Source organism: Pempheris klunzingeri, chromosome 3, assembly GCF_042242105.1.
Source record: "Pempheris klunzingeri isolate RE-2024b chromosome 3, fPemKlu1.hap1, whole genome shotgun sequence".
Taxonomy (NCBI): domain Eukaryota; kingdom Metazoa; phylum Chordata; class Actinopteri; order Acropomatiformes; family Pempheridae; genus Pempheris; species Pempheris klunzingeri.
Genome location: NC_092014.1, coordinates 7,480,997 through 7,499,582, shown reverse-complemented (window position 1 = coordinate 7,499,582; position 18,586 = coordinate 7,480,997). Strand labels below are relative to the sequence as shown.

Sequence of the window (18,586 nt, the reverse complement as noted above, 5' to 3'; positions counted from 1 at the left end):
CAGTTGTTAGCATATATTCAAAAGGACAGATGTGACTGGTATCAATCCTCTTATCGAACTATTTTGGGAGAATAAGCAAATAAGGTTATGTCCCAAAATGTACAATTATTTCTTTACATGTATGTGTGTAGTTTTAAGTGTCCATGTCCTTTAATGGCAATTTCTACTGCGTGAAGGAAATAAGATTTGACACAAGACACATAATCCTGCCATACTACTGTATTCCATCTTTCAAAAAAGAAAGACAAGATTTAATATTACTTAACAATATGTTAAAAGTAGCCAGTTTGGCTTCAGTGTTAATACAATATACACTCTATAACAGATTGATAGTGTGAGTATTGTTCTTTTTCAATTTCATTCTGAAAGTATTCTGATACAAGCTGGCTACAGGTCAAAAAGAAAAACAAAAACTGTAACTGGTACACTTTTACTCAACAGTTTGTTAAACAGTACTTAAAAACCAAAAAAGAACATTGTCAAGTATTACGCTTTCCTCCTTTCTGTGAAATCGGGTGGAGGAGGAGGTGGTGGTGGGGGCGGGTGGGGAGTGGAGACCAGCTGACCAAGCCCATTCCCTTGTCAATCATGTGGATGAGATGCCGTGCTAGGAACCGGAAACGATGGGATAAGTAAGCCACAATATCTCAAATACAGCTTTTAATTCATTACATTTCTCATTTTTTGTAGTTTCCTTTGTCTCTTTTTTTTTTTTTGGAAGGAAACCATCCAGACATAGTAAGCATCTTTTGACTACAGATAAGCCAGTATAAGAAAATAATTTCAGACCATGGCTTTTTCAGTCAAGAGAAATGCCCAACTCAGACTAAAAGCACACAAGCACGCAAGGAAAATTAATCAGATGTAAAGTAGCATTTTGTGATTCTTTTTGTGTCGTTTCATTTCATTTTTGTTTTAGTTCTGCAGGTGGATCAGTTCAGATGGGTCTGTGTTGGAACCACACAGCGACAAGAACAAAGCAAGGCAGCGTGGGTGTGATTTGGGCACAGCAGGAGAGAAGTTCTGGGTGGACAACAGCTGGGTGGAGGTAAAGGGATGGGTGGGGGGGCGGGGGCCGTGTGGGTGGTATAGCCATTAAGGTACTGATTGCGTCCTGACAGTCACTCACTAACGCCCTCAATGTGCAGCGAACGTAGCTTTCTTCAAACTAAAGTTTGACCAGTTGATGGAAAGCCGTTGGCGAGTCTGCCGGGCAGAGTCCAAACAGAACCTGCAGGGGAAAACATTTTTTTTTTTAATAAATTAACCTTTTCGAGAGCCATGCTTCCTCAATTTTAAATGTATATAAAAAAAAAAGTACCCAGTGAAGTTTTAATTTGCATTCAAGGTTTCAAGAAATACATTTTGTATCTCTGAGGCCTAATAAACATAATAGGGAAGGAACCACTTGTGATAAATATAAAGCTACTTTGTTAACATCTACGTTTGATTGCCAGCAGTCATCGTCATTGCCTTTGCTAGCACTGTGATGCATGTCTATTGCATCGCTTTTAGTAGGATAGTGTAAAACTGTGTAAACCTCTTGTGCAACGGCATTTTCGTGCGAATGCATGCAATACAAGCAAAGCCCGTAACTCCACAGTATCACTGGTGGTCAAAGTTTGACACCAAGGGAAAATATTTTAGAAACATATCAGTATTTTGTTAGATACTTGAATACACATACCTTTTGAAATATTCCACCTCCCTCTCTGTTTCATCCATTTCAGTGCTATCCAGATCAATGTCTTTGGGCAAGAATACATCATCTAAAACAAGAAAGTGTACATATATGGTAAATGCTCCTATTTCAAATAACTTTGATCATTCTGTAGGCGCTTTATGAAGTTCATCTCTGAGAGGAACTTGGATATGTATGTCAGTCTCTATGTCATATGCATTGTTGACACTACGAAAGTCCTAAATTACAGCAGCAATCTGCACAGTGCACACATTAACTAACCAAACTATGACGCCGTAGTTATACAGAATACCCAAGAGACAAATGAGGAAGTAGATCAGGCTGTCCCTGGTCAGAGTGTGCTGTTAAGTGCACCTACAATGATGTTTAGCATTTAATGTTTTTGGAGTCACACCAGTTATTTCAGCAGTAAAGCTGATCAGGAGTGGGTTTAAGGGGAAAAAAAACTATTGGATACAAAACTACAGATGTACGGTTTTCAGTTCACACACACCTGAATTACAATACCAACCTATTGAGCTGTTCATCTTGTCCCCCTTCTTCTTCTTGTTCTTCTTAGTCTTGCCTTTGGGCTGTGGGGATTCTGCACTGGGAGGCTTGCCGTTCTGCTGGCTCTGCTCAAACTGGGGGGCTGGAGGGGGAGACGGGGAAGAGTTTGACACAGGTGGACTTCTCCTGTCTTCCTTTATTTGGGTCAGCGATTGTTGTTGTTGCTGCTGCCTTTTTCCACTGGTACTTCTGTTATTACTCCTGTCCTCCCTCCGTGGTTCAGTGTTTGGGAGAGGGGCCAGGGCCTCGGCGGGCCTGATTCGTGTTGCTTTGGTGTCTGTTGTAGTGGTGGGGGCGGTGCCATTAACTAGCTTTGCTGTCACATCTGAGCTCTTGAGCAACTCTGAGGCTTTCTTGACAGCAGCCTCACAAGTGGCCACTTTAGCAGACTGCTTGACCTTGACTTTACTGTTGATCTCAAGCTGAGATGTAGAAGAGCCATTGTGGAGGGTGGCTGGAGAGTTGGGGATGTTGGTCTCAGTAGAAAACCCCTTCTCACTGGTGTGTTTTGGGCTGTGCAGTGTGTTGGGCCGGGATATGGGGTCAAATCGGGGTTCTTTCTGGTCAGGGAGGTGGATAAAGGTTTGAAGCAGCTGTGACTTTCCGTTCTGTAGGTTGTCTAGGACGTTCTGAGCTGTCTGTTTGAGGGGCTGTGGGTTGTTTTGAGGGGGAGCGGTGTTTTCCTTTGCTTTCTCTCTCTTTTTCTTCTTGGCAGCGCGATGTTGCTGCAGCTCTTGCAGCCGGAGCAGTTCCTTTTGAAGCGCTGCCTCCTCCTCTTCCTGTCGCTGTCGCCGTTGCTGCTCCTCTAACAGCTGCTGCTCCTCCCTTTCACGGGCCTCTGCCTCCAGACGAGCCTTTTCCTCCATCTGAAGCATAGCAGACAAACACTGTCAGAACTGCAATAACTCTAATGGTACTTAATACATAGTCAAGGTTGTCCAAAATGCTAAGTGGTTTTGACTGGATGGATATACACTAGAAGTTTTAGGGTATTCTGAACTGACGGGGAGGGACATTTACCTTCTTTTGTTTATGCCTGGCCCGTTTGGCTGCCTTAGAACTGGAGGCTGGTTTACTGTCTGCACTGTTAATGAACTGCAACAGGTCCTCCACTCGCCTATGGTCCTCCACCCCTCCATCTCGTTCTATTATTGGCTGCTGCTCCTCACGTTTAGGCTGCTCCTCCTTACGTTTTGTCAGACGCAATCGCAGCTTCTCCCGCATCTCTGCATAGTTTCGACTGGTAGGAGCAGCTGGGGGCTGGGAATAAAACAAAGTGATGAAATCAATAAGTATTATATTGATATATTTTTACATTAAGCTAACAAATTATAATTCACTAGACTGTAAATGCCATATTTCAGTTTTTGGACATCACCAAATGTCAGAAAATGAACTGAAAACTTGCATAATTGAAATTGAAATAAGTTCTTTGCATTCGCCAAAAAATATTTTAATTTGAGGTGAACATGCTAATTCCAGTGAGTAATAAATGAATGCATCTTACCCCGCCATGCCCAAAGAACTCGCAGTAGCAGCAGTCACAGTACTTTCCCTCTTTCTGGTTGGTGGAGGTGGAGGTGGAGGAGCTATGCTCAGAGCAGCTGTCTTCGTCCTGACTCTCCTCTCCGTCGTACGGTTGGTGCTCATAGGCCCCATTCCCCTCACAACGATGGCCTTCACAGTCAGGATCACTGAAAAGAACCATACTTAAAACTGGTCCTTAACGACTATTTTTTCTCATCACAAACAACAGCATTGATCTTTATGAGGCTGACGGATAAGGTAGCGGTCTTACCTGCAGACACTGGGTGGGGCACTGACAGGACCATCCGCTGAGGAGGCTGGAGGCTCGGCGGGAGGGAGGCACAAACCCTGGTGGGCCTCCATGAAGTCTGGGGCTGGAGGGGCCATCTTTGGAAAGGGTTGGGATCCCATTGTGGGAAGGTGTGTGGTGGGTGCTGGGGGTAGGGTGGGGCCCGAGAGCGGCGGGAGAGAGGTCAGTCCTGTAGGGCCGTTTCTAGGGGTGGCTGGAGTTGGTTGCCTATGGTCCTCTTTACCTAGATTGTGAAATACATCATCTAGAGGAGACACAAAGACATATTGGATGAGAGCATTGTTTAGTTCTTCTTTGCCCCACAACTAACTCTTTAAAACATGGTCAGTCACTAGAGAAGAAATTTAAGTTTGTCTCTCCTACTTTAAAAGGATCATGACTTGTTACGTTACGTTATGTTTGCATCAATATTCCATGCGCATACCAATTGTTCAATATGTTTCAATTCATTTTAACACCAATTTCATTACATTGCAGCAATCGATTGTTTAATTAAATCAAGGTATTTTTCTTTTTTAGTTTGGATTTTGTTTTCATTTACCTTCTTACTGTTTCATGAGATGATTGACTTAATTACTTACTGTATATATCACAGAAGATTAATATTAAGACTATTATTAAATTCTGCATTTAAACCTACATACGAAAATGACAATTACCCTGTTAGTGCAGCAACTTTCCTTATCTAAGGCCACATACGCATGCCTAATACTTAAGGAAATGTTGCCTTTATAGGACCTCACACTTGACACTGAACATGGCATCATGTATCATGTATCCATACTTTAAAAAGGTCCATGTGGTTAAAACATAATAATTACCTAAAAACTAGTTACTCTCTTGCTAAAGAGGAGCTATTAATGAAAAGCAAGCATCATCATGTCTGCCTCCTAGAGAGACTGACAATATAGCTCGTTAATTTTTTCATGATACTATAAAAACACTTCACACTGGCAGTGACTGTGTGAGTGGACTTATGACAGACTCACACAGGCCTGACTGTTGTCTTAACTTTTGTTTTCGTAGGTAGTTTTGGCTCAAGCAATGGGAACATAGGCTTGGCTATTGTAACAGTTCCTGTTTTCAACCATAATGTTACCACTCACTTGGAAAAGTTACAAAGCAAAACATTTTCCTTGATGGATTTAACAATGGGCGCCCCGTAATAACTCGAGGTGTGTTGATTTACTAAGCGGCCCATAATGTAAGTTAAATATCATCAGTACAAACCTAATCACTGCTCTATTCTCCTAAATCACTTAAAGAGTTGGGTCTCTTCAATCTTAGGTGCATGAGTGGGTTATTACTTGACTGGACAGTGGTGGCAGTACAGGACACAGAGGACGTGGAGGCAGACGTGGCCATCACCACTCGATTGGTCTCCATGAAGGCATCCTGGAAATTGTAGAGACACTTCTTCTTGGCGCCGCTCTTCTTCTGCTCTTTGGCTTCTGAAGAGGAGCACGATGACGACGATGACGATGATGAAGACGATGACAATGATGAGGAAGTGGAGGACGAGGGGGGTAGAGGGGTGGGCAGTGAGGGGTGTTCCCCTTGGGGGCCGATAGATGACGTTGGAGGGAGGGGCACGTCAGCAAGGGGTGGTCCAAGCATATCACCTGTTGACGTAAAATGCGAGACAGGTCATGAAATTAACCATCTCTGTTTATTTTTTAATTGAGTCATTGCTGCTGTACCCGAGCGGCTCACCTGGCAGGGATTCAGGCAACAGCACAGATGGATTCCAGCTCTTCATCACAGCAGCATCCCACAGGTTCTCAAACTTGAGCGAGAGGCACTGGAGCGAGCTGTTCCAGTCACCTGCCCCACCTGCGCTGCCAAAGCAGTTCTGGTAAACGTGCTCCGGTAACGAAGGGCTGAAGGCCGGCTGCTTGGCCGCTGAGTGGTTTGATGTAGGGTTTGGAGGTAAGGGCTTAAGAGGGAAAAAGAAATAAGTTAAATTGGGATTATGAGATGAATTTATGTGAGCTGGCATACAATTCAGATGAATTTTACTTCCTAGTTTGGGTTCATTCTGACCCCTTGTGGCAGACAATTAAAATTACAATGAGAGTAAGTGAAACTAGAATACAACTCAGTATTGTTCCTGGAACCTTTAAAAATTCCCCAATGATAAGGAAATGAATCAATCTTCTTTTAAACAGACTCATAACTATAATTTTACACACTACAAAAAGAAAGTAATCAGGACGTGTCTAGACTTATGGATGCATGGGCTCAAAATGTATCCTCACCTTGTTGTGTGTGAGAGGAGGACTGGGAGGGTAGAGTGTAGGGTGCAGTAAGGGCCGGGAGAAGTTGTGTAGGGGCAAGTGGCCGTGGATGTGGGGGTAGAGGTGGAGGGCAGGGTGGGCAGGGGGAGTCTTGCTGTCTGTGAAGAACTGGTGTCCCACAGTGGGAGGAGGTGCGGCGTGGAGCCGACTGGGGGGGAGGCATGTGGCAGGGCCCAGGGTGGAGGAGCTGGGGTCCTGGTTACACACGTGGCACTCGCAGGCATGCTGGACCTGTTCTACCTGAGAGTGGTAACACAAATTCAAAACATGTCGTCTACTTTTAGTCTCGACTGCGTGTCCCTCTGCCCTCTCCTTAAGTAAAATGAAAGATTATTTAGTCATATGTTGTCAAGTAGTGCTGATATTATTGACAATTGAGCATCAGAAAACTTATCAGCAACGATTTTGATAATCAATTAATAATTTGAGTAATTTTTCAAGCCAAAAAGCCAAAAATTCTCTGCTTCCAGCCTCTCCAATGTAAGGATTTGCTCCTCTTTGCCTTTTTTATACAATTACAACTCAACAAATTACAACAATTGAAGATGGTCTTTGGCTCTCTGTTTTTTTTTTTTTTTTCTATTTTCTAACATTGTACTGCCAAAAGAATACTCCACAAGTATTTTTACTAAAACGTTTTTCACCATGTAACAAAATAAGCCACGTGTTCAATCATCTAATGACAAGCAGCATTAGAACTTTGCCTAACAGTCGAAACAGAAAGAAAGAGTACAATACTGAACAAGTATTTGATTCTAGACCTCTATACTAGACATGGTATTATGGACTTCTTTTGGTCAGTACTAAGCCCATACAGACTATTTTCAAAATGAACCAAAACCTAATTGGCCTTTGTCTCCACTGGTTTGAAGAATCGTGTGAAGTGCTATGATTGTTGTCATTCCTTTTAAGGGATTACGGACGTACATAACATACATAAAAGTAATAACTGTGTATGTGCTACAGGTTCAGTCACTACATTTCCAAGCAATTATGGACAAAGAAATTGTATTAAAAGTGTTTTAACACCTGTTGGTGGTTGTAAGAAGGTGGAGGACTGTTGGTCTTTCCTGAGGAAAGCTCCTCCTGCTGCCCTCGGGGGTCCCCACTGACTTCACCATCAGCTTCCTCCTCGTCACCCTCTGATGAGCTGCTGCTGCTGGTAATGTGAGGAGACTAAAACAGAAAGGTGTTGAACAAAAGAGACTCAATCACTGTAGGAAGCGAGGAACAACACACATAACATTCCCCGAACTACCAGTAGCCCACTCATAATGAACATCAGTTTCATCATCCAGAAACCCGGCAGGGAAATTCACAGCTAATCTTGGCCATTTTTGAGGTAACAGCACAGAACTCACCCCTGGTTTTAGTGCCACATTTTCACCCTCTCCATTGATGTCATTATGGAGGCCGTTCACAGCAGCGGTCACAACACTGTTATCCTCATAGCCACTCATAGGGTAGATGTCCCCGAACTTACTGGACAACGGAGGCACTTCGTCATCATCACTAATACTAGGAGATGACAGAGATGAGTAGTCAGGTTAGGGGGAAGTGAAAGAGGGGGAAATAATTGTTTATAGGAAGAGATGTGCAATTATGATAATCTGTAATACACAACAATAAGTTGTGCCTAAAAGCGACTTGCTGAACTTACAAAGTGTTGGTATCGCCCTCGGGCAGAATGAGCCTTGGATGCTGCTGAATTGTGATGGGAGAACTGGAGTTGGAGCCAGAAGCCGAACTGCCGGAGGAGAGGCTGGGAGGGTGAACCTCAGCCAGGTAGTCGCGCGGAGGTTCACCTTGCAGGGGCAACTTGATGTGGAGGTCCTCAGCAATCGGAGAGTCCATTATGCCACACGTCAGAATGTGGGAGAGACTACAGTCATCACACGTGCACCTGTGGGTGGGGATGGGTGAAATGGACAAAATTCACATTGCAATAATTACAGGGTTGGTAAAATTCAAGCACTTTTCAAGCTATTTCAAGGTGCTAAAACCAGACTCCATAAACCTCTATCTTCACATCTAAATTAGTACTATAATTTTATTTTATTTATTTATATTTTATTTACTAATAACTTTATCCTCCTGAGACCCGGGAAAAATAAATTGTTTGGTTTTTTTTCATATAATTTAAGTGTTGGGGGTGTTTTTCGTTTCCAATTCATTTATGATACCTGAGGAAGCACTGTGATTTTTTGGAGACACAGAGGAACATTTCACACTTGACACATTTCACATATGTTTTACTGTTGCACCCAGGCATTCTGCACCTAACCCTTAAATTAATTTCCTGAAACACATCTCTGTAGGTTATCCTTCCTTTTTTTGCTCTGATTAAAAACCTCAGATCCCTACATGTTGGTTTTGACCCATAGAGGACGACGGCACACTTCAGCTGGCTCCGCATCTTGGTCATCTTCCGCTGATTCCTTATTTGGGTTCTCCCCTGTCTCGCTCATTAGACTCTCATCTGCTGACAGATCTATGTCTGAACCTCCCTCAATGATTCTGCTAAGAATCTCTCTGCTTCTGTCAGAGAGCTGTCTGCTAAAAAAAAAAAGTGAAATAAGCAAGTACAAGGTCCTGACGTGCACACACAAAATTAGTGATTTGTCCTATGAAACTAAATAAGCTCATCTCTGAAAACTCACTCAAATTACTCCTTAGATGTTTAATTACTAAAAACAATCAACATATAACATTCAAAAACATGTTACATATGAATATTAAGCTTACCTTTCTGTCTTCCATAAAATGTGCCATTTTAAGGAGGCAAAAAGGAAAGTTGGCAAGGCTCCACCCCCACAAATGTCATTTTAACATCATTTTAAAACTTAATTTGTCCTCTCTAGGGAGCACCAGGACTTAGTAGAGTGGCATGTGTAGTATGGGAGTTATAAGCAAAAACTGAATGAGTACTACAGTGCACAAAAATGAATTGCTGGGTCTCAGGAGGATATAGTCCTATATATTTCATTTTGAAAAAATAAAATGGAGAATTCCCCTCATAGTCACAGCAAGCAGTGTCACTTTTTAGTATATGTTTTCATCATGCTTAATGCTTGATAGGGATTACATGAGTGACTGTGTACATAAAACACCAGATAAGACTTTGGATGTCAGAATTATCTCAATATTTTGATGTTACAAAGTATTCAAAATGACATAGTAAAATGTGTAAAGTCAAATGTTTTTCTGTGTTTTGTTTACATTTTCTCAAGTATTTAAGTAATGACAAATACTGAAAGCCATGACATCTCAAAATGAGACTTTTGTCATGTGACAGTTATATGGAGGAAAAAAAAATGAATTACTGCCTTAATGAGCTGCTCATAATGAGCTTACCTTTGGATAATCCGTCTAACAAGAATTCCAGATGCAACCATACATAAAGAAAACAAAAGGCAAATTGTGTTTTCACACTTTAGCTCACTGATTAAGTGAGTAATGGGCATAAAATCTGGGATGTAATCAACTCCCTCATAACTCAACTGGAATCATTGGAAGATCATTTTAAAAAACTTAAGGTTAAATAAGAACACATTTTCATTTGTCAATAATGGCCGTTTCGCATTTGTTTTAAATTTACTACACTGAAAATGACATGATCCCTGGGCCACACAATTACACCTCAGTGGATCCAGGAAACTCACCGTCGTCGATAATTGCAGTTTGGACAGTCTGGAATACTCAGACGAGATGAGAGCATTCTCATAGTGTCTGTGAAGTTGTTATCTCCGGAGGGAGACTTCTTACTGTTCGGTAACTATAAAGAGAGCAAAATTAAAAACTGCTTTGAAGCGCAGGAATGCGCATTGAAATCCACCACGATGGCTCCACACTCTTGTTGTATACCTGTTCTTCTATAAATCTTCTCTGCTTAAAGAACTCCCAGTCCTCCTTCAGCATTCGCTGCTTAGTCTTCAAAGTCTGGAAATCAGCACATAATAATGAAACAAACTTCCTTAAGTGAACAAAATTAAGATTTGACGATAACAAAGTGTTTAGATATAATTTTCAAGTCTCTCACGTTTTTGCTGACCAAGGACTTGTGTGGCTCTGTTCTTTGGTTGGTGAGACTCTGACCCTCCACCTTAAAAAGCAGCTGCGAAAGAGATCCTTAGTTTTAATTACTGTATCTATATCTACTACCACCCGTTATTTTTAATTTATATGTTGTCTTGTTACCTGTTCATCTACATAGTCATCAATCCTCTTCTCACACTCCTGCCATTCAGCAGCTACTGAAGCCATTTCCTGCTGCAATTGCTGGTAGCTTTCTAACAAGGTCCTGTACATATCTTCATTGTATGAATCATGGGAGGCTGTGCCATGTCTAAAACAGGATCCAGAATAAGACACGTCATTAAAGATTTGTAGAATTTGAGTTCATGTTAAACTTTTAAAACACTGAGTGTGTAACACTGCTGATAACGGATGAGTAACTCATCATGTCTTTCTTTAAACAAGCAAAATTATATCTTACTTTAGTTGTGCAACCAGTGCAGGTAAACTGCTGTGCAAGATCGGTTCAGAGAACACCAGATTCTCAAAAAGGTGCTTGTTGTGCAGCTCCCACGTCACCTGGAATTTCTGGAGGTGCTCATTCTCCTGAGAAAGAAAAAAAAATACTTTGATCTACTTCATGCCAATGCAGTAAAACATGCTTTGATTTGTCTGCGATGCCTCCCGCAGGCCAGCTACCACAGTAGTTGTGTTTGCTGCTGTGGCTACACATAAGTTGAACTGACCAGGGTGAGCAGGAAGCTGCTGATGGTGCGTGCAGCTTGACAGAGGGCGCTGTACTCCTCTAGCAGCAGGGAGATGAACTGGTAGGCCTGAGGAGGACCCTGGGCTGCAGCCACGGTCCCCGCTGGTCCTGTAGTCTTGGAGCCTGTAGACAGGTGCTTCAGGAGCCGCACCTTCATTTCCAAGACGTATTCACGCGCCTGTTGCTCCAACCGTTGATACAGCTGGTAGGGGTCCTTCTCACAGAGTCTACAGGGGGAAAATAAAGCAATTAATCTTAACAATACTAAGAAATTGAGACTGGGCAAGTTGCTGTAAATGAAAACTCCAACCTAAAAAAACTTCCTGTTGAAATTCCTACTCTCTTTGTAATCTTTCCTTGGTCAAGGGGAGAGTTTAGGGTGTTCCCTTGGTGAGTAATGGCACAGCCCGAAACTGTTTCAACAGGAAATACATCAAATCAAGAAAATAAAGATGTCATTTTATGGGGCTTTTAACCTGATCAATTACAGCAAAGAGGGTAGTAGTTTCAGCTTGACATCATTGGTTTCAAAGGCTCTCAGGCCACTGATTTTGCTTTCTTTTTTCCAGACACTTTTTTCCTGATGCTTTTGTAGTTCAATAGAGACCCCTAGTGGACAAACATCCAAAAATAGAGAAATAAGACAAGGTAGTTATACCTGTCGACCAGCTCCTTCATGCCCTCCTTGTCTCTCTCTAGGGGCTGGTCATGGTCATCTGCTAGTGGTGTTCCTGTCTGACGGTAGATGCAGCGCACCAGGTAGCGAACCTCTGACCAGTGGTTCTGCAGCTGCTGTGACTCCCTCTCTGACTCAGCAGAGATCTCCCTGTTATTAAGGACACAAATTCATAAAGATCGTGGCAGCTTTAACACACACAGATTAAATAATCAGTAGAAATGACATGTACTTAAATGGTATTCACTCTGAACTGACCGTCTCTCATTGCAGGCTTCACAGCTGCACACTGTATCAGCAGGCATTGGTGCGGTGAGGTCTGGGGCAGGGAGCATGGGTAGCGTAGGCACAGCAGTGGTCAGTCTGTCCCCTGTGGCTGCATCCTGGCCCAGGTTTCCATTACCCACAGGCATGTGCAAGAGGAAGTCCTGGCTCTATGGAAATACGCAAAAACATCAGACTAAGATACAGAGCAGTTTTTATACTTTCCTTAAGATGCAACAGAGCAAGACTTTAAAGAAATGTATCAATTAGTGTTTGCTGAATCACGAGATTCATGTTAATGATGTTTACCAGGTTTTGATGTCTTACCTCCAAAACATGCTGCAATGGCTCATTACGTGACTAGCACACATTGGGCATGTCAACAGGAACACACAGAAATAATCCACAGATCCGCTGATATGTGGCTCAACCCACTGTATTTAGGTGCATTTTACATTAATTCATTTTCTTCAGCAATGGCTCAACAAGAATCTTCATAAAGCCTGAACTGTGGGTTGGAGTGGTCTGAAAATTGTTCTACCTCAACAATAACCTTCGACTTGTTCACTGTGGCAGCTTCAAGGCCAAGGAAGATGCCGTGCTATGAGCCAACAACAGAGGTAGTCCAGGTACAGTAGTTGGGATCAAACAATCCAAGGAGCAAGTCTTCTGCTTGTTTAAGAACCTGCAATGCGTACAGGATGCCAACAGTGTGCCCATACAACAGGAACAGCATGGGATAAGGGTTTCTTACTTATATCACATGTTGGAGCAGACTGAGATAGGAACCCTACTAGTTTCTGATTTAACCATTACCGAGCTATTGAAGCTTTGATTAAGAGTTACACTTCTGTTCTGTTCATGGAACAACACATTTACAAGGAAACCAAACCCAAGCCAAACAGCCAAGGCACTCCACACTCACAACTGAGGAAACCAAAACCCCCTGACATACCTGACAAGCCTTAATTTAAGTCTGATCAATAGCATATGAACCAGAGTATCACATGTGCATTGTGGAACCTGTTAACAGGTTAGAGCAGCCACGCAGCCCGTGAGCGGTGTGGCTCATGCACAGCTCGGCTGCAGCTCATCTAGGGAGTCGGAGTCTTGCCTATTTTTTCCACAATGCCCACGGTTCACAGCAAAAACACACAGTGAAATCATACCTGCAATTACACACTTTTTCCCTACAGTTTCAATGTCTGTACCTGTAGAATATAATACAGACATGCAAAATAAATATTCTTTTTAACTCAACAATTCCTATAACGGTTTAGAATTAAAAGCCCTGTAGCCTTTCTGTGGACACATTCTGTTCATTTGTTAGAAAGGCTTTTATACTTGATGGCCATTACCAAAGACAAACTCAATGTGTGGACAGCACACACGTACTGGATGCAGCAGTGAGGTAGCCGTCACGCACGGTAGATGTGGCCCCAGCGTTAGTGTGACAATATAGACAATAACAGTATAGGTTGCTACTTTGACTAGTTTTCAGTATTCACATGTACAAATACAGAAGAGGGTGTATTTACGCACATACAATTTTATGCCTTGCAGAACAACTTTGAATCATGTGGTCAGTAAAGCAATGCGTTTGCCGCAGTGATAAAGAAACCTTGCAAACACAGTACATACGTGTACCAGCACAAATGTCGTGTTACGACGGAGGATATTTCAGTTTAGAAATTCTGCCACAGTATACAGATTTAGTCCTATTTTGGTTTTAATTTCCTAATACAATGCTTAAGAAAATGTTCAGAATTTTCCCTTAATTCAGAGACATGTCCCCAATGTGCAACAACGAAATGAGCCAGAGTTAACCTCTGTGTTAAAATGATACATGCAGTTACCAGAGATGGCCAATTATCACACAACAAAATGTAATTAATAATGAGATATGAAACTATTGTTTACAGTCTATACTACAAAGCACTGATTTTCCTGATTGTTACGTTTCACCCTTTCAAAACATTCATGAAAACAAACACCTTTTTAAACAAATAAAACCTTTTAAATTCAGTGTGTAGTGAAGAATTAAATCGGCAACATCCTTATCAATTACATCCAATAATCACACCCTTATAAACACAACCCAAAGGAAGAACAAATACTTTGTATTTCAGTGGCAGTAACGCTGTGTTGAATCACAAGATTTTTCCAATTTGAAGTTGGTGTTCTTCTTACAAAGACTCAAGCTGAGCACATAGCCAGGCCGTCTAATATAAAGAAGCTCTTTATATGAAGCGGCATTGCACTTTGACGTCATGGCATTTATACAATATAGGCCTCAGAGGATATTTCCAGCCGTCCTCTGATATTTAAAGAAATCCAACATCTACAAAGTGTACAAAAACGTCTGAAAGTTAAGAGTACACTTCAGACATATTTGTGTATTTTTTCATTAAGATAACAATGTCTTGCTATCATTCAAAGAGAACCAAAGTCAAAACATTAAATTGATAGTATGTCCTTTGCAACATTTTACAGCTACAGCTGTTGCTTCTGGTTGCTCCATTTGTTCTAGTTTTTCTGGCAAAGAACCAGAACACAAAAGCTACACCATCCACAGAAAGACTGACCACAGCTGTGTGAGTTAAACTGCAGATGTGTGGAATTGGTGCTGAGACAGAGACGGTTTGAAAGTGAACGAATCTTGCTAAGGATGGGAGGACTTGCAGTCCTTTCACCACAGCCACAAAGCTTTGCCGGCCATTTTTTAACTTCAACACCAGCCTCTTCCCCCACGAATGTAACCGCTTTACAACCAGGTGACTTACCCCCAACGACTGCTCCAGAGCAGTGTGTCGGTCCTCCTTCTCCACCGTGCGCCTGCAGTCAGAGCACACCCACAGAGGCAGCTGGAGGGCACTGGACGTCTTGTTGGGCTGCGACGTACCATTCTGGCCCGAGATCCCTGCCTCTGAAGGCACGGCACCGTCTTTGCGCTCACATCGGCATAGGAGGCAGCGATCACCAGCTGTGTAGGGAGCCCGCTGATTCAAGCCGAACGTGAATGGGGTCTGTGGTGAGTATGTTAGGATGAGGAAGCAGAGAGTGGAGTGAAAAATATACCATAAACCATGCAGCGTTTCCATCAAGTTACTGTGCAATTAATGTTCAAACAACATAAATGAATAATTGCAGATGGACTCTGTGGGTCTTTGCAGTTATTTATTAGAGAAAACATCAAACTATGTCAGTCAGACCCCTCTGCAGTCCATTAAAACACTGAGACCTTTTCTTAATGCACAGCCTTGTCAGTGAGTGATCCAGAGAGGCACAGACACATAATTAGCAGCCAGAAGCTTTAATTAATGATGTCCACATTGGCAGTATTTGTCGGTGAACAAAATGGCTTTTGAGATTTTCAAAAAAGACAACTGCTTTGCTTCCATTACAGCAACATTTTATAGGTGTGCCAGTAGTTCCCAGGGGGACTCTGAATCTGTGGGTGGTGTGGGTTAATCAACTTCACCCCTCTTCTCTATTTTCTGTTTACACTAAAAAGCAGAGTAAGCCAATAATTTTTACAACTGTTTGCCTTTATATTTCTTATACTGCAACGGTCAGAGGGAGTGAGACAAATCAAACAGTTAATGGATTCATTCAATATACTATAACTGTGGAATAATCACACATAATCACTTTGATACAGCAATAAAGCAGTACCGCACAATGTTCTGCACATTTCTACATTCGATTCATTATAAAAACCGACTTTGCAAAGGTATTATATTTGAGACTTCGGAATCAATTGGAGGTTTGTCTGACATCATTTTGAGTAACTTCTTATCAGCGTAACACAAGCAGTGTTTATAATATAGTGACTAAAAAGACTGATCTTAAATAAACATGGGGTGGATTATTTGATTCATTATGTCTGCTGAATAAAATATCTGTTCTAAACAGTATACACAAAAAACGCGTTCAGTAATGCACATGATGACGCTGTAACTCGGACGGATTTAATTTGGAAATATGGAAATATAAATTTTGGCTTTTATGACTACTTCTACAGACATTTTACTGTGACATGGACACAGTTCTTTACTATTAGAATATATTCAGGAAGGCATGCATTCATATAACACTAATTTGGATATAATGTCATCATTAATTGTCCTGATGCTGTGATGGCTAGTTTAGCTTGTTTTCTATGTTGGTAGATATCAGTTTCACGCCCCAAGATCATTGCAATAGGATAATATAAATTTTGATCCCTTCACCAAAAATGTTTTGGTAACAGTTAGATAACAGAAAGCTGCATTTGAGTTCTCAGCATTATAAAACTGCTGTATCAAAGAAAAGTGCTACCAAAACTGAAAATGACTGTTGCACTTCGATCACTCAGAGTAGGCAGGTACAATAACATGAGACTGGCACCAGTCATATTCCAGATGTGTCGTCTGAACACTGATGACGATGTCCCGTGGTTGCACAACTTACAACTGTCTTCAGAGCATGTCACATCATAACTGACGGTTTGTGAGAGTTGTGTTTTTCCAAACAGTGAACTTATGTGAGTAACGGCAATGAAATAAGGTCCAAATTTAGCCATCTTATACTACGCTTCCCTCCCAGTCTAGTATGCCCGAAGTTCTGGTATCAACGTTTGGCAAATGTGACATGGCTTTGGAGGAGCCACTACAGCTGTGGCCTGAGGTGAACTTCTGAAACAATCTATGTTAATTTACCTGAAGGACTCCGGAGAAGTCAGCATTCACTGGTCCTTCTGTAAACTGTGGTGTGACACTGTTGTTCACTTTGACCTAAGGGATAAAAAAAAACAACAACACATGTTTACATAGAACTGACCACATTGACGTGATTACTTACATTTAGTCATACTTGACATTTATAACAAATCAGGTGGGCCCAAACATGCAAATCAATAGTGGACAGACAGCCATGTTAAAACTATAGCCATTGAATGCCTTGTAGCCTTATTAGACAAACTAATGTATATCAGTAATAAGTACAAAAACAGCATGAGCCCATTTTGTCCACTTTTTAAACATTATATCTAGCAGCACTTCCCTGAGTCTATATTTTCTTCTGTCTGGATGGAGGGGTCATAACATCCAAGGCAGGAGGTTGTTTATTTGAGCATGTATCATAAACATACACACCTTTGCATTGTTAAAAGTCTTTGATTATCATGACACAGGTCCAGTAACACATTACATAAACAGGAAAAAACTGAGAAAACACATGTCACTGCCAAGATTTGTGTGCTTACCAACAAACTTCTGAACCCATCTATGAGCACCAGCTAACATTTGGTGACGATGTAGGTTATTGTTTTAATGCAAACATATAGAGTATAACTTAGCTGCCTTGGATAATTGAAGTTAGATAGGTGGCTTAGTTTATCATCTGTGAAATACACACAAGTTAAACTAAAAAAGGCAAGAAAAGTGGAAAAGATCAGCTTGTAAAAACACATCGAGGCCCGACGGGACTGAAGTTGTTAGTACTCTTCACTGTTAGCATTAGCTAGCATTAATGTTTATCTGTGAAATAGCAGCCTGTGTTTTGAACTCTGTTGAACCAAATAGCACTGCTGAATAGACTAGCCTTGGCTAATGTAATCTCAGAGTACCTGGGGTGTATTAGCTCAAAATAATGCTTAGTAGTGTCTAAGTTGGTGTCGATTCAGCTGCGATCTCTTAACTTAAGCTAACGATGGTAGTCACAGCGTTTGGCCAGGGCATGGGTAGCCTTATGTTTACAGCAGTTTAATACAACACAGGAAGGCCACTTTCACTACACAGCTACACGACCTGCTAGCTGGTACGGTACTAAACAAAGTATAACATCCAGCACTGGCGGTAATTAAGCCAGATAATTTCTAGCTACGTTGCATAGGTTAGTTAGCTAGCTGCTTTCCTCGCATCAGTGTCGGGCCCAAATCAGATTTGTGTCGTTGATAACGCTGCTAGCCAGTCGTCCCCGTTTTGACATCCACCGGTTCACATCGTGTGACACTCTTACCTCTCCGTTAATGCCCGTGATGGACCCTATATTCCCGCTGCCTGTGCTGCCAGGTGTTAAAAAGCTGACGACAGAGGCAGGTGTTGCTGTTCCCGCACACCCTAGGGCCGAGGCAACCCCGGCCTTGCCACCGCTGGTGTTGCAGACAGCACTGCAGCTACTGCCACCGCCCCGCTTGTTCTTCCTGCGTTTAGCCCCTCGTTTAGCATCGGTTGGACTCATTTTTTTCCACGAAAGAAGCGAGACAACTTGCCGTCCACACTTGGCAGGGTCTCAAGTGGAATGCCGCAAGCAATCACTCGGGTATATATCCGGGATAGCGATTTAGAGACTCCCAAAACGACAGACACTCAGTCCCATCAAAGTGCAAGCCGACTTCATAGATTCCAATATGGCCTCTAGCTGGACTGCCTCAACCAGGCTTCAGCTTGCGTTTCAACGTAACTCTGCGTCGCCTACATCGGGGCTTCTGGGAAATTGA

General features: G+C 42.1%; 1 protein-coding gene across 1 annotated transcript; it reads right to left on the bottom strand.

The window, feature by feature from the left end:
• Positions 1-204: 204 nt before the first annotated feature.
• On the bottom strand, positions 205-18,489 carry fam193a (family with sequence similarity 193 member A). The gene is made up of 23 exons (XM_070827557.1): positions 18,106-18,489; positions 16,806-16,880; positions 14,889-15,131; positions 12,100-12,275; positions 11,824-11,991; positions 11,146-11,392; positions 10,881-11,005; positions 10,583-10,730; positions 10,425-10,499; positions 10,250-10,324; positions 10,048-10,160; positions 8,046-8,288; positions 7,747-7,903; positions 7,415-7,561; positions 6,347-6,625; positions 5,802-6,024; positions 5,396-5,710; positions 4,050-4,332; positions 3,759-3,945; positions 3,272-3,511; positions 2,214-3,117; positions 1,688-1,769; positions 205-1,231 (listed from the first exon to the last, which is right to left on the bottom strand). Exons 1-23 carry the CDS (start codon positions 18,325-18,327, stop codon positions 1,138-1,140), a joined length of 4,821 nt encoding a protein of 1,606 aa, XP_070683658.1. The 5' UTR covers positions 18,328-18,489; the 3' UTR covers positions 205-1,137.
• Positions 18,490-18,586: the final 97 nt, after the last annotated feature.

Bases quoted from the DNA above. Each gene is read 5' to 3' on its own strand.
- fam193a (XM_070827557.1), bottom strand. From the start codon at position 18,327: ATGAGTCCAACCGATGCTAAACGAGGGGCTAAACGCAGGAAGAACAAG. The intron at 11,393-11,823 runs GTATAACTACCT...TTCCCCCTGTAG, and splicing joins ATGAAGGAGCTGGTCGACAG to ACTCTGTGAGAAGGACCCCT. The intron at 3,118-3,271 runs GTAAATGTCCCT...GCTATGCTTCAG, and splicing joins CCAGGCATAAACAAAAGAAG to ATGGAGGAAAAGGCTCGTCT.